The 14,140-nt window shown below is 46.3% G+C and overlaps 3 protein-coding genes across 10 annotated transcripts in view; 2 read left to right on the forward strand and 1 right to left on the reverse strand.

The window, feature by feature from the left end:
- The window catches only part of GRAMD1C (GRAM domain containing 1C), a 58,878-nt gene extending 55,039 nt beyond the window's left edge, over nucleotides 1–3,839 (forward strand). For 4 of the 8 annotated variants that reach the window (XM_026082560.1, XM_026082562.1, XM_026082561.1 and 1 more), the window contains 4 exons: nucleotides 3–60; nucleotides 602–712; nucleotides 1,546–1,651; nucleotides 3,225–3,839. In XM_026082560.1, the coding sequence (XP_025938345.1) occupies nucleotides 3–60; nucleotides 602–712; nucleotides 1,546–1,651; nucleotides 3,225–3,302 (353 nt within the window). In that variant the 3' untranslated portion in view covers nucleotides 3,303–3,839. The remainder of the gene's footprint in view (nucleotides 1–2; nucleotides 61–601; nucleotides 713–1,545; nucleotides 1,652–3,224) is intronic. The other 4 variants (XM_026082563.1, XM_026082565.1, XM_026082568.1 and 1 more) reach the window with 3 other exon arrangements.
- Nucleotides 3,840–5,047: 1,208 nt separating this feature from the next.
- ZDHHC23 (zinc finger DHHC-type containing 23) lies at nucleotides 5,048–8,603 on the forward strand. The gene is made up of 4 exons (XM_026082559.1): nucleotides 5,048–5,154; nucleotides 5,922–6,629; nucleotides 7,291–7,458; nucleotides 8,316–8,603. Exons 1-4 carry the CDS (start codon nucleotides 5,048–5,050, stop codon nucleotides 8,581–8,583), a joined length of 1,251 nt encoding a protein of 416 aa, XP_025938344.1. The 3' UTR covers nucleotides 8,584–8,603.
- A 1,021-nt stretch (nucleotides 8,604–9,624) lies between these two features.
- The window catches only part of CCDC191 (coiled-coil domain containing 191), a 28,370-nt gene continuing 23,854 nt past the window's right edge, over nucleotides 9,625–14,140 (reverse strand). The window contains exon 16 of the mRNA XM_026082552.1: nucleotides 9,625–9,717. Coding sequence (XP_025938337.1) covers nucleotides 9,645–9,717 — 73 coding nt within the window. The 3' untranslated portion in view covers nucleotides 9,625–9,644. The remainder of the gene's footprint in view (nucleotides 9,718–14,140) is intronic.

A 14,140-nucleotide genomic window follows, 5' to 3' on the forward strand; every position in this document is an offset into this window, starting at 1 on the left:
AGGAAGAAAAAGAGATGCTCTAAGTAGGACCACCACCATCATTGTAGTAATGAGTATCTTGTAAGTACTTGTCTGCATTAAAACACGGCTTGACTTGAGTTCATCTTGGTCTTCATCTGTATTTAACCATATTTTGCTTGCATGTTAATGTTGCATGTAGCACGATAGGATCCTAGCCTATTTGCAATGTAGGAATGGGTGCACTCAGGTATGGGAGAGGAATGGATTGACTTAGGAAGTGACATGCACAGAATGAAAGTGCTGGATCGCCAAACTAGTCCACCTTGCTGGGTGGCATATGTCTGATTCTACAAAAAAACAACTTTCTAGTATTTACTTATTTCTAGTTTAAAAAGCTCCAAGAGACACTGCTGTTAAGCTGAGTAATAGCAACCTATGACAAAGCTACTTGCTAACAATTGTTGGCACTGTCCCATGTCCCACATGTCCCCAGAAATGGCACTGTCCTGTGTCTTTTTTGCTCAGGAGGGATTCTCTTTTCTTTCTAGTTCTCCGTAGCCCAGATCTTGTTTCTGCAGCATTGTAAGAGGAACAATTTAAACCCGGTCTGACTTAGTTTTGTTATCTTGTCTCTGTATAGTTTGCTGCTCTTGGTTTTGCTGAATATAACGCTGTTTCTCAAACTGTCAAAGATAGAGCATGCAGCTCAGTCCCTCTATCATGTCCAGCTTCAGGAAGAAAGCACTTTGAAGTAAGTTGAATTTGGTCTTTGCTTTCTTTCTTCCTCGGCTTATGCCAGAATCTGATCTAAAGAAATAGATCTGGAACAATGAAACTTGGCAATAAGTTTTCAAACCTGCTGGGGCTTGTTGCCCCTCTGGGGTCTGTGCTGATATCCAGTGACATATCTGACTGCATCCTGCAGCACTAAACTTCTTTGACAAGTTGTTTTTTGGGGAGAGTTAACCTTAGCTTGCAATTATCACCCTGCTGTGACTCATCTCCTGTGAATATCATAGTGCTGATCACAGAACCAAAGTGTTCACATCATGCTGGTTCACACAATCTCAAATGTAATCTTAAAGATTCATTTAGCTTCTCTTACCCTCCAGTTTTGTGAGTCTCTTATTAAATTCCTCCTTTGCCCTCAAACTTCCATGTTAGGTGCCTCTTGTATTTGGACTTAAAGATGCTCAGATGTTGCTACCTCTCATGGATATGGTATTGGCAAACCAGCTTAAAAAAAAACATAACCTGATCATGAGTATGGAGGTTGTGCAGTGACTGTCCTAGGGCGATCTCCAGAACTCATTAAAGTAACTTCCTTCAGAAGAAAGATCTTGTCCTTTTAAGTGCGAGGAAACTAAATTGCAGGCACAGTGCGCACACTTTCCTTGGTGGCCATTGCCTACATAGGTCTGAGGCTGTATCTCAAAGGCAACTAGGTTTGAAGTTCAACTGCAGACCCCTTCTTTGTGGCTTTTGGAAAAGGATGGGTTTTTTGAAATGGTAGAGAAATTGCTTGTAAATAGGCATGGAGGTCTGCTTGTTCTGTGCTTCTGATGTAATCTCAATTTCTTTCAGCTTATCTCCAGAAATGGTATCAAAAGAAGAGATCCCTCAATATGATAAGGAACAAGTTAAGCATGTGAAGGGAGTACTGAGAGACTCAATTGAAATGCTTGAGCAGGTAGGTCACCCAATCTTTCCTGGTGATACTCTTGTTTCTAACTCTTCTCCCTTGTCGGATTGTAGCCTTTGACTGATGTTTTGTGATGCTAATTAAATGTTTTGTAACTACTTTCACTTCAGTTTGGTCCTAGGCTTGAATTTGGTACAAAGGCAATGTTCATCTTTCTGATGGATTTTTCTTTCTCTCCCCCCTGCCAAACTAAGATTTAATATTCATGTTGGTTCTCTTTAAAGCTGTCAAGTAAAATTTATTGATGAGATGCATTGATGCGGTTCTGAATCATGACAAAGTGAAGATTGAAGTAATTCAAAAATGATCCTTCTCTTTTCTAAGAAGAGTCAAAGCATAGCATTAAGTATTTGCTCATCTCATGAGGTTTCTTCATACAGGTTTATCCTGTCCTTTGCTCTCCATGACCTTCCTAGATGTACATACAGAGTGTATATTTGGGGAGGGGGGGCGGAGGGTGCCGTAGCTATGGAATTATCACTCCTTCTCCCCAGTGATTTATGCTGTGGTTTCCAGGCTCTTCCATACTATGAACGCTATATAAAACTGATGTTGTGGGATGCTGTTGTTTCTCTCTGATCCTGACATTCAGGACTGTTAAACTCCTAGGTTGAATTTGCAGTTCAGCAAGTGAAGGACAGGAAATTCAGACTTTGATTTTATTTATAACCTATGGATGCACTGATTTTTAAGTTCTTGTTTTAAATCTTAAAATGTGACAGAGGAAGCTATCAGATTAGGGAAGCTGTGGGGGAGTTCACATGTACCTCTTCATCAGCAATTAGCTCTGTTCTCCCACGCACTAAAGGAGGGTAGGAAAAGAAGCCATTTTTGATATTTCATGTTCAGAGGTGTCTTTGCACACAAAATTGCTATTAATCTATTATTAACCACTCTGATCACAACTTGCAAAAGCTTCTGAGTGTTGGAAATTTCACTGTAGAAGTGAATTTCCTGATTTCCTTGACCTTCTTCGTTTCTTTCTCTCCCTACCACCCAAACAGTTCCCAATTTGAAGTGTTAAAATGCCTGTTGAAAGCACACAGTGAGTGAAACATTTAAAAGAATGGAGTGAGAATTCAACCACCTTTTTCATCTCTCATCACTTTTTTTTGTCTAGAAGTCATGGTGCAGTAATCTAATTACACTTTGTGCCCCAAAATGCACTGGGAGGACCATGGATTAAAACAAAATTCATGCCTGGCTGTCATGTCCCGTAAAGTATTTGCCATGTGCATTAACTATGATGACTAAATTAAGCCACTAAAATAAGCAAAATAAGCTCTTTTTTTTGGGGGGGGGGCTATTGTCTAACAGGGTATTAAGACTTTATCATACTGTACTGTTAGTAATTATAAATTATACAGAGTATAGTTGTTAGGATAGCGCAGTAAGGTCATTTAAGATAGGCAACTGTTTATAGGAAGAGGGAAGAGAAAATTGCACCAAAAGAAATCGCACTGAATCTTTAAAAGAAAGAGGAGGGAGCCATTCTGATTCTCTGGATACCTCTTATCCTTGCAGCAGAGTTATGGGAGGAATGATGGTTTTATCTTCACAGCTAAAGAGCTCCCTTTCTATGCTCCAAAGAAGCTTTGATCACTTGAACAAGACCCAGAGCGGCAGGACTGAGAGTTAATACCTGCAACAGCCTTCAATTCAAGATGTCGGAAGAAAGAAGATGAGTGATTGAGGACTTGGGGTAGGGGTTGTCACTGTCATCTTTGGACTTCTTACTATTTTGGCTCAAAAGCTGCACAGAATAAAGGTTTCTGGAGGAAGTTAGGTGGGTTCTGCATTCCTACAGCTCTGTGATCTGCCCCCATGGCTGGCCTTGTGTGCTGGGGTGTTTTCTTGTGAACAGTGCAGAGCTCTGAAGTCGTAGCGTGAATGAGTGAAGACAGTTGTACTGCATGTTGACTGATCTGCAAATTACAGAGGAAGGGTAAACATCCTCAGCAGAGAGCTGTGTCTGTATTCAATGCAATCTCAGCTTATGTTGACTTGAAAAATGACCATCAATCAAAAATGTTCTGGAGAAAAATAACAGGTGGTGTTTGAAACCTACAGGATATTTATATGCTTTTCAGACATGTGGACCCTGTAAAACAAGTCACCATCTTTAAGGATGATTTTTTTTCTAAGATTGTTTAAATAAACAGGAAAGTGTCTGATACCTCTTTGATAAATATCTCTTGGCTACTGAGAGGATTTGGTGGACTTCCTTCCACCATATGTTCCTTTAGCTCTTCCAAAGAAATTTCAGTCCCCATTATTTTCCTTCTGTGAAGGACTGTTCACTTCTCTGGCATGGTGCCCCCTGAAGGGGAAACGCTTTCTCTCAGTTTCAAGCTTTTTTGAGTAAGTTGACAGAAGTGAGATTAAATCAAAAAATCAGAAGTAGGGTTGACCTGGTCAGGGAAACCTGCAACTTTCTAGAGGGGTGAAATCCCTACAGAGCAGGTCATATGGAGGTGTTGACTGGCATCTTTGTCTTTTGATAGTGCAAACAGCTGGGCTTCTCTGTTTGCAACTGGAGTATATTAAGGAGATGCTCTCATACCAGTGTAGGTGGGGGGGGAGGGGTGCACTTTTAACCCCAAAATGTTGCTCCCTGGGGCAAAATATTAAATGGGGGTAGGTAAAAAGTATGTTGTGTGGGGAAACTGTTTACCCAGCCACTGTACATCCAACCTTTGTGCAGTAAAGCTGCTTACAGGCCTGTGTGTATATAATATTTCACTTACAGTCTGTTTTAAGAGAGATCTTATCCTTTACAGCTTGAGTCGTGGTCACTCTGCATGTACAGCTGGCTCCAGGCTGCTGTGCCGCCGGGACGCACCCGCTGGCGTTTCTCCCAGTGCCGAGGGGCGCGTGCTCCGTAACCGCCGTAACGGCCGCGTGGCCCTGCCCGCACCGGCCACGGCAGTAGTGGCCTACCGCCACCTGTTGCGCTGGCCCTTTAAGCAAGGTGCCGCGACGTCACGGGCGGCCCCGCCCCTCCCTGGCGGGTATTGGGCTGTTCCGCCGTCAGGTGGATCGGGCTGGGGGGCTCGCCCCTTCCTCCCCCTGCACACCTCCGCGTTCGGGAGAAGCCTGGCGCGGGGGAAGGGGAGGCAGCCATTAGCGGCTGGGCTCCGCCGAGGGGCGGGGCCGCCGTGGAGGCACCTGCGGCGGCGGGCTGAGGCGCAGCCCTCGGCTCTGCCCTGCACCGGCCCGCGGCAGCCCGCGCCGGGGCAGCCTGGGCATGGGGCGCGGCGAGGGCCGGCTGCCGCGGCGGCGGTGCCGTGCGGGCGGCGTCCCGGGCCGCTGGGGCTCCCGCACCGTCCCGGTGACGGGGGCCTGAGGTAGGGGCGCGGGGAAAGGGGGTGCCGGGGGGCGGCGATGGAGGAGCCGCTGTGCTGCTGCGAGTACGTTGACCGGAAGGGGGAGAGGAACCACCTGGTGGCATGTTTCTGCGACTGTGAGGACCTGGACGAGGGCTGCGAGAGGTGAGGGCTGCGAGAGGTAACGGCTCCGCGACCCTTCTCCCAGCCGCCACTGCTGGGGCCGCCCCCCGGCCCGGCGGTTGCGGGCGGTGCCGCGGCCGCTCGCGCTGTGGAAACCGTTGGGCGCGGCAGTTACCAGCGCACCCGCGCCCGACGGCTCTAGCGCTGCCCCGTACCGCTGCGGGAAAGTCCATCTACCCTTGGTCTTTCCTCTTTTCCTAGGTTTCTGATACCTGATCAGTCCCGCTGAAGCCTGCTTCGTTTAGTAGCCTGAGAGTGCCTGTGCCTGGCTATTGCTTCAGGTGTAAAATCCTCCCAAAACTAAAGCAGAGGCTAAAAGAGAGCCTGGCTGTGTTTCTCCACAGAGCAGACTCTCGTTGCTTGTTGTCACCAAGACACCCATGCTTGAGCTGTAGCAGCTGGGTGACTTTTTTGAGGATGCCATAATATTGTAGCTAGGCTTCTGCACTGAGATGGGACTTTGTTGAAATCATATGTGGAAGGACAGAAGCTAAAGGTAGAAAAGGCTTCATATTTATGGAGTAAGGACTCTTCTTAGTCTTCAGCAATTTTCCTTGGGAAACTTTCCAGCTGCATTAGACATAAAAGAAGGAAGAGGGAAATGAGTGAGAGTTCCTGTGAGTCAGCAGGGAAATGGTTGAATTTCATGCTTTATGACAGATTTTTAAGAGTGGAGTGAGATATGGGAGGAGAAAAAATCTTGGGCGCATGATTGTCTATTAGCAAGAATCTGTGTTCTTCCCTAACAGGTGGTTGACATGCAAATCCCTGCCCCCAGGAACTTTAGAAAGAATTGCTGATACTATTGCGGACAGAGTCCGTGTCCCTTGGTTTACAGGGGCTGTAAAGATCAATATCAGCCTTGTTCCACCTCTTCTTCTGTTACCTGTCTTCCTTCATGTTGCGGCTCTGCACTTCCTGTTGGCACTTGTCATCTTGACATGTCTTCCTATGGTGGTGCTGTGGTACTACTACCTCACACACAGGAGGAAGGAGCGGACTCTCTTCTTTTTAAGCCTAGGACTGTTCTCCCTGGGCTACATGTACTATGTATTCCTCCAGGAGGTGGTTCCCCGAGGCCATGTGGGGTATTCCCAAGTGGTTGTTCTCACCTGTGGGTTAATTCTTATGCTCGCAGCCCTATCTCGAGCCAAGACAGACCCTGGCTACCTTCCCAGCGCAACAAGCAATGACAAGTCATCATGCCAGGTCATGGATTTGCCAAGCAAGAAAGTTACAGGGAGCTCTAATGGGCTCCATGGAGTTACTACATCAGGAGCTACCAGTGGCCGTGCTGTGAATGGGGAGACCAAAGGCTATTCCAGACTGTCAGCTGAGGAGCCAGAAGGGATAAAAAAGGACTGGTGCACTAAATGTCAGCTGGTCAGACCAGCCCGAGCAGGGCACTGCCGGCTCTGTGGTAGGTGTGTAAGAAGACTGGACCATCACTGTGTCTGGTAGGTTTTGCACTTCTGAGGTTACATATTTTCTTTTTTTTTCCTTTTTTTTTTAAACTTCTTTTTTCCAGTTCCCGTCAGATAGGGCTGCTTTTGTGACTTGGTGACGCCCTTTTAAAAGGTAAGGTTGCTGTTCATTGCAAGTGGGATGACTTGATACCTGATAACTTGCAAGGCATATTTCAGAATTGCCTCTGGCTGTCTACTCTTTTTTGTTGGGTGTGTTTTTGTTTGTTTGTTTTTGTTTTTTTGCATTTTTTGGGGGTGCTTAACATGAGGAATGGGAGTGTTTTGAGGAGTGTTTATTTTTTACTTGGTCTGAGCAGCAGTATTAATCCTGCAGTTAACTTGCACTGGTGCCCTCTTGGGGAAAGGGAACCCAAAGCTGCCTGTGTGCACATAACCATGGAACTGAGGAGGAGTGGGATATGGGCATCTCAGCTAAGGACATAACACTTAAGAGTTTGGGGGACAAAAAGCCCACTACCACCACATTACTGGCATACTGACTTGTGCCTTTGTAGCTTTGTTTGAATATTAGCTTGCATCATATAGAGAGGCCTTGGAATCAGGTTTTCTGACAATTTGGGGAGGGGAGGAGGAAAGAGAAGCCATTTTTTTTTCCTTTTAAGCAAAGTAATCTTTCTCTTTCCTTTTGGAGGATTAACAGCTGCGTAGGGGAGCAGAACCACCAAGCATTCATCCTTGCCCTCTCCTTCTTCATGCTCACCTCCCTGTATGGGATTGTGTTGACTCTGGACACTGTCTGTAGGGGCCGAACTCCATTCGTGGCATTGTTCTACTGCCCCGGGGCCTATTCTGATTACAGGTGAGACATCTGTCTGGGAGAGAGCTGGGGTGGGAACCTGGGCCTGAACAGGCAGCTTAGCTCCTTACTTTTGTCTCGTTCTGTGCTCCCGGCCAGTGCTGTTGCCTGTCTAACCTGATCAAAAAGTGTTCCTTAAAGGTCTGGAAAGGCAGAGGTGCATCACTTCTTTTGCTAAGGTGGTGAGCCTGAGACCCAGAGAGATCTCACTGTATTTATCTGCAGAAAGTTGTTGGAGCTGGGATTTGAAGTCTTTTATTTACTGTGTCCTATATAGATCCACCCTTTAGATGTTTGCCTCCAGTTGCAGGTGATAAACTGACAACTTGGGATCAGTGTGCTGTCTCTCCCTTTCTTCCATCAGTGTTTATCTGGTGACTTTGTCGCTCCGTCAGTTTATCTGCTCAGAACAGACAGTGTTAATATACCTGTCTGGCTGGAAGGGTGGTGAGAAGCATGGGAGACTTGAGCTCAGAGCTTGCCTCTGCCACTGTTACACAGTGTACCTTTGTGCAAGTCACTCTACTTTCCTCTTTACTCCTTTTCCCTGTCTGTGAAGTGTGAACAACAGTTTCCTTTGTAAAGCACTGGGACCTAACCTACAATAAGAGAAGAGAGCTAGTTAGTGTGAGAGGACTGTGCAGGAGGGGCTGTGGTAGTGCTAAGAGCTGTCATTAAGCAAGCCATGAAGCTTTAATTTTGAGAAAGCTCTTTAGGATTGTCTGATGAAAGAAGCAACGTGTGTGATCACTGGCAGATGTGGACAGGGATTTGAAAGGATAGTGATTGCCAGGGGAAGTAATTGTAAAGCAGCTGCTAAACTAAATGGCTTCCTTCCCATCTTTTTCCCCTGCTGCCAGCTCTGCTCTGTCGTTCACCTGTGTGTGGTACTGTGCCATTGTAACAGCTGGCATGGGATACATCCTCCTTATCCAGCTGTTGAACATCAGCTACAACGTGACTGAGAGGGAAGCTCGTCTGGCTCTGCGTGACAACACTGGACGCAGGCTCCTGGGTGGGTTAGTGATAGACACTGGCCAGTATAACCGGGGCTTCCTATGCAACTGGGGCCATTTCTTGAGCCTGGGATCACCCCCTCCACAGCGCTCTGCTGAAGACATAGTGTGACACCCTTTTTTCTAGAAATCATATTGATTGACTTTCTTTAGCAGGGGAATGGCTCTTTCCACTAGGACTCCTTCTTCCCCCCTTCCATCCCAGGTCAGTGTATGGGCGGCCCATCCAGTCACTGGCAACGTCAGAAGCTTTCCTGGGCAGAATGGTTCTTCGCATGCTGTCAGTCAACAATAGGATGCAGAAAGCAGTAAGCCATATGCACAGAGAAGGAGCCCCCTGCCCATTTCCACCATGGGAAACTCTGTGCAGCGCAGCTCAGCAGGGCGAAGAAGGGCGCAAGGTTTTGAGAACTGGGTTTTTGTTATGTGTGAGCTCTGGCTTCAAGAGAAATCTGCTGCTGGACTTCAGAGTACCCATGGGTTTCTGCAGAAGTTAAGGAACTTCTGGCTCATACCTACATGCACTATTGGAGAGATATCAGGAGGATGACGTGAACTTTAATACAGATGACAGAGAAACTATTGTGGGAGCCTGGCTCTTTGGCTGAAAGAGCACTGTCCAGGCAGCAAGTGAGCAGCTCTCTTCTCTCTGGTGCATTTCTCTTTTCTATCTTCTGTTCCATCCGGCTGTTTACATGCTAGTGCTTGTATTAAGTGCCTTTGTGAGCAACATTTCTGTAGGACTTTGCAAGATCCTCTCCCCCTCTTGACCCCTAAAGTTGTTGTTCCATCCCTGTCTCTCTGACTGGGTGGGAAGATGCTGCCATCTTCCATCTCATAGTTCTTTTCTGCAGGGTGACTGTGCTGGTTTGAAGGCTTGGCTCATCTCCCTCAAAATATTTCTGCTCTGATTATGGATTGTGACATGAGACAGTATGGTAAATATGCCAAGTAAAAAGGAGGTATATTTTGAAGTGACGTGGAACAATGGCTCTGAGGGGAAAACGTACTTCTGTCTGATGTTACTGTTGCTTTACAGAAACCACCTTTCTCCCTCCCTCTGAAGGAGAAGGGAGTCTGTGGGAACTACCTTCTGCTAAAGGCATTTTTAGTAGGTGGCACCTTGATCAGCTGGGTTGCTATAACATAGTGATCCAATTTCCTCTCACCCAGTCATTGTGGAGTTGCCTTGATCTCCCATGGTAGATCGCATTTCTCGAGCTGGGAAGCCCAGGAGCAGTTCAGTCTGCAGTACAGAAATGGAGAGGAATTATTGGAGCTGGCTGCTTTTGGGGGTAACTGAACATATTAAGTGTGCCCTGCAGGATTGCCATGCACTCCACTGCAGCTGGTGACTGTCCTCTTGCCTGGACTCAAGCTTCAGCTGAAATCACAAGGTTTTGGTGGTGTGTGTGTGTGGGGGGGGGGGGTTGTTGTTTTTTTTCTTTTTTCTTCTTAATGCCCTTTGTGTACTTTGGCCCCACAGTAATATCATAGGCCTGGCTGGAAGAGCTTAGAACTGTGGCACAAGAGTTGTGGGTTAGGCCTAAGACGCAGAAGCAGTGGGAAGAGCCTTGTCCTAGTTGCTGATCTTTAGATGCATGTGCCACGTGCACACATCCTAGTTACCCCCAACTCCCCTCAGGTGGCAGGCAGCTGGGGCAGGTTGGTTGAGTGATACAAATTCCCTGTGGACTGCTGCACATTATCCCTGAAGAGTAGATGGATGGTGCATGGTGCCAAAAAGTAGCAGAGCTGGGGCTGTCCCTTGAGATCCCTGGAGATCTGCCATAGTTGGTGCATATGCTTCTTATTACATGTTCCAATTTAAGGTAAAAACCTTGTCCCACTTTGTACTGATCAGTTTTCTCAAGTGGCACCTGCGCTTTCTATAAACCAGCAGATAATTGAGGAGCAGCTGCACTTGGAATGCAGCTATGCAGAAACAGCTACCGACTTATTTAGTGTCCTTTCTTTCCTCCTCCCTCTTGGCTGGTGAGCAATTCTATGTGGGGAGGTAAAGGACAACTCTCTTGCCTCTTGTTTCCAACCGAACATAATCAAGAGACTTTTGACTGCTTCCCTGGCCCTGGTGTGAAGTAAAAGGCACTCAGTTGGACTGTGCTAACCTTTCCTCTTGCAGCAGAGCATGACTTTCTGACTGTTTGAAGCTGGAGCCTGACCCTAGGAGAGTAACTTCACACAAAGACCACACCTCCGCATGTATTGGCTGCAAATATTTCCATTGCACATATGTACTTTGTGGTACCTGCTGAGATGACCTGAGAGCTTGTCAACTCTGGAGACAGGGATGCTGTGGGTTGGCAGGTTTGTGATCTTCCCAGCCCTCTGTTCTGCTGGCACTTGGGAAGGTGAAGATAGAGTGACCTTCTGGGCTAAACAAACCCCTGCAGTGGCAGTAGCCAACCTTTCTGTCCCTGTGAGTTACATGCACAAAAGTTAGTCATTTGCCTATGAGCTGAGCAAGCTTTGGAAGCGTTTCACTCGTTGGAGATGCCTGTGAAGCCTGTATGTCAGTAAAGCCTTGTCCCTTGCCTTTTAGTGCGCTCTGACATGAGAGAGTTCATTTGAACTACTCGCAGCAAGACTCTCACAGTGGCATTCTCATAGGCAGCATGGACTTTGAGTGCAAATTAGGAACCAAGGATCTTGGACTAATCTAACCTGCCTATACCTTGGTCAAGCCCTCTCTAATATAGCAGGAGTAAAGTGCTGAAGTAAGTTTCATTTTTATACTCTATTCAGGCAGAACTGGAGCCAGTCAGGACATTAAAATGGCTGCAAGGCTGGGTGTCTGTAGGAGGAGAATCCAGTGCTGATTCTCCAGTAAATGGGGAGTTCACATGCCCATAACCTGCATAGCAATGTTGACTTTTTCTTTAAGGCCACTACTTTTGTTTACCATCCTGGCTTCTTCCAGAGAGGATTTACCTTGTGAATGCCTTGAGAGTTGGAAAGCACAATGTAATGGAATATGTTGCTATCTAAACGGGCAGAAGCATTCCAAGCTTCAGAGTCGCACTTCAGAGCTCTCCTTTTAATAGCCCTGAGAATTAGCCCCTGAAGGGTAGCACTTGCTTTTTTCATTTATATTGAGGGTGGGCTGTTCTTGTGACTTCTTGTGCTCCAAAGGGCAATTTCTTCCCTGAATATTTTCTCACTGGTCTTGATATTGGCCACACGGGTAGAAAAATGTTAAAATCTAGTGCAGTGTGGCAGGGCAAACAGAGTCAGTTCTCAGGCCCTTTCTCCTGTAGTGCTGAATTAGTAGCTGCCTGGTAGTTTGGAGCAACCGGGGAGGCAAAGTGCACAAGGAGCAGGCTGCCTTGGACAGATGACCTGCAGATTAGGTGTGTGGCCTTGAGGCAAGGACTAGTGTCTTACCTGTAAAGCACCATGCACACATATGACAATGAAAAAACTAGTATAATTCTGGCCCTTTAAAAGTTCTCTCTGTATGAGAAAAGAGGACCCAGAGCTAGTCAGAAGCAGGGGAGGACTTCAGTAATATCTAGCCGTGGTGTTTCTCCACACAGACTTGGAAATGAGTTCATCCTGCTTTAACCGTGACCTTTTAAAAGGGATTTGCTGTTTACTACAAATAGTATGGACTTCTGTAGAGCAAGGCAACTCCTAAAGGACCAGGGTTCTGATGTCACTGTTACTGTAGTGTTAACTGCTCTGTGTACAAATACCAGCATCCTCCTGTTTGGTGACAGTACTAAGAACTGTGCACCATTAGATGCACCCCGTGAATGGTAGCTTGGCACTCTATCTTAACTGTGTTGTCTTAAATCATGCATTTCTGTAGGCAAGTCAGTCCTCATGTAAACTGTTTCTCCACTTGTTCTCAATTAACAGAAGTTACTGGTGAGTCTGAGTCAGTGCTGACTCCTAATCACATTTCAGCCTTCATGCTATGATGGTGCTTTTTTCTTCAAAGTAGGTTGCTTTCAAGTGTCTTAAACCATTTGGTGTAAAATTTCTTCTAGAGATAAAAATGGGTACTGCCTCACTGCCTAGTGTCTTAACCATGTGCTTGATGACTTTCTTCTATATGAATGTACGTTGCCTCGTTAAGGCAGGAAGTGTGTGTGATTATGGATGTGTTTTCCTATATTGCTTTTGGCGAAGAACTCTTAAGTTTTCCTAAAACTTTCTTCCACTACCAGGATGTTTGTACAGTGAATCTTGCCTGGGGACAATGAGGTTCTTTCTGAAATGTGGGAATTCAGCCTCTCAAGATCGTGTCTTTATGAAAATCTTTTTAATGATAAGAATGACAGGCTCTGGAAGAATTGTTTACCTTGGAGTGGTATGGGGTGCTTTTTTGGGGGGGAGGGGGAAGTGTTCCACACTAAACTTTAGGAAGAAAATTGGTATGAAATATATTTGTGACCTTTGAAAGGACTGGTGGGTGGGCATGTCCATTTTGCATCATATCCAGTGTTTCCAGATGAATGCAACTATCAAAATAAATTATTAGAAATGATGTGTGGAGTGGCCTGTTAATTTATGCCAGCGCACTTAGCCGGGACAAGTGACCAAAAGCTGCCATCATCTTATGGTTATTTAGCTGTGAGGTGGACGTGGGAATAAGGGAGCAACAGACTAAGGGGAAGATAGAAAACAAGAGTTCTTGCTGTTCTGCAAAGTTGACGTTTGGGTTTGTTTGTGTTGGGATGAAACTGAGACCTGTTGACAGTTCTCACTGCCCTAGAAAGTGGGGTTATTCCCTGCTAGTAGAGATTTGAACCTGGATCTTGCATCCCAAGAGCAATCTTCTATCAGATTTTGCATGCCCATGTCTGACCAGGCTCATAGACTATTTGGCCGCTGTTGTGTCTTGCTCTCCCTCATACATCTGCCCACACAATACATCCAGAACCCCAAAAAGGAACAACCTCTCCCCCCTCTTTAAACTCTATTCTAAGTCATGTTTGGGAATGACATGGATAATCTCTGTGCAGATAGTGGGAAGAGACGTATCCTTTGATGCTGTCGATATCTCAGACATCTGTTGAAAGGCAAGATGACTTTTAATGAGGAGGATTGCAGATACCTCTGACTGTTCCCAGAAGTCTGCTTTGATTCACTTGGGTGGCACTTCTGTTGTCCGTTCAGCTATTTCACCTTGAAGATGACTTTGTTTGCACTTGTTGACAACAAGGACCTTTCACCAGCAGTAAGCCAGATTTGTAGTTGGGTGAGTAGTGTGTGCAGAATGGTGCCAGACTTCTGATGCTCCAGCTGCCACCAGCTTAGTCAGCCCTGGTGCTGGTGAGGGGGACAATTGAGACTACTGTCTCTCTCCATCTTTTATTCCCTTTTCCTTGTGGCTTGCTGTGTTGCCTCCACGCAGCAGGGGCATGTCTGGAGTGGCAGCTCATGTGCTGGGGAAGGCCAGGGTGCTTGCTGTACTGCTGTTGGAGTCTAACATACATCAGGCCTGTGAACATGTGACCTGTGGACCAGACTGCAGTGATTCATGTGCTATTAACACAAAGGTACACAGGGTCCAGGCTAACTACTGGTGTCCCTAACTAGTCTTGTTTGCTGTAAGCAGGTTGAGCCTGGGGTAAGCAAGAGGGAATGGTTTAATATGTTGGGTACTGTTTCAAACCCAGTTTGAGCAGGGCCTGGGAGAT

The sequence above is a fragment of the Apteryx rowi genome, unplaced genomic scaffold, assembly GCF_003343035.1.
Source record: "Apteryx rowi isolate R43461 unplaced genomic scaffold, aptRow1 scaffold_581, whole genome shotgun sequence".
Taxonomy (NCBI): Eukaryota; Metazoa; Chordata; class Aves; order Apterygiformes; family Apterygidae; genus Apteryx; species Apteryx rowi.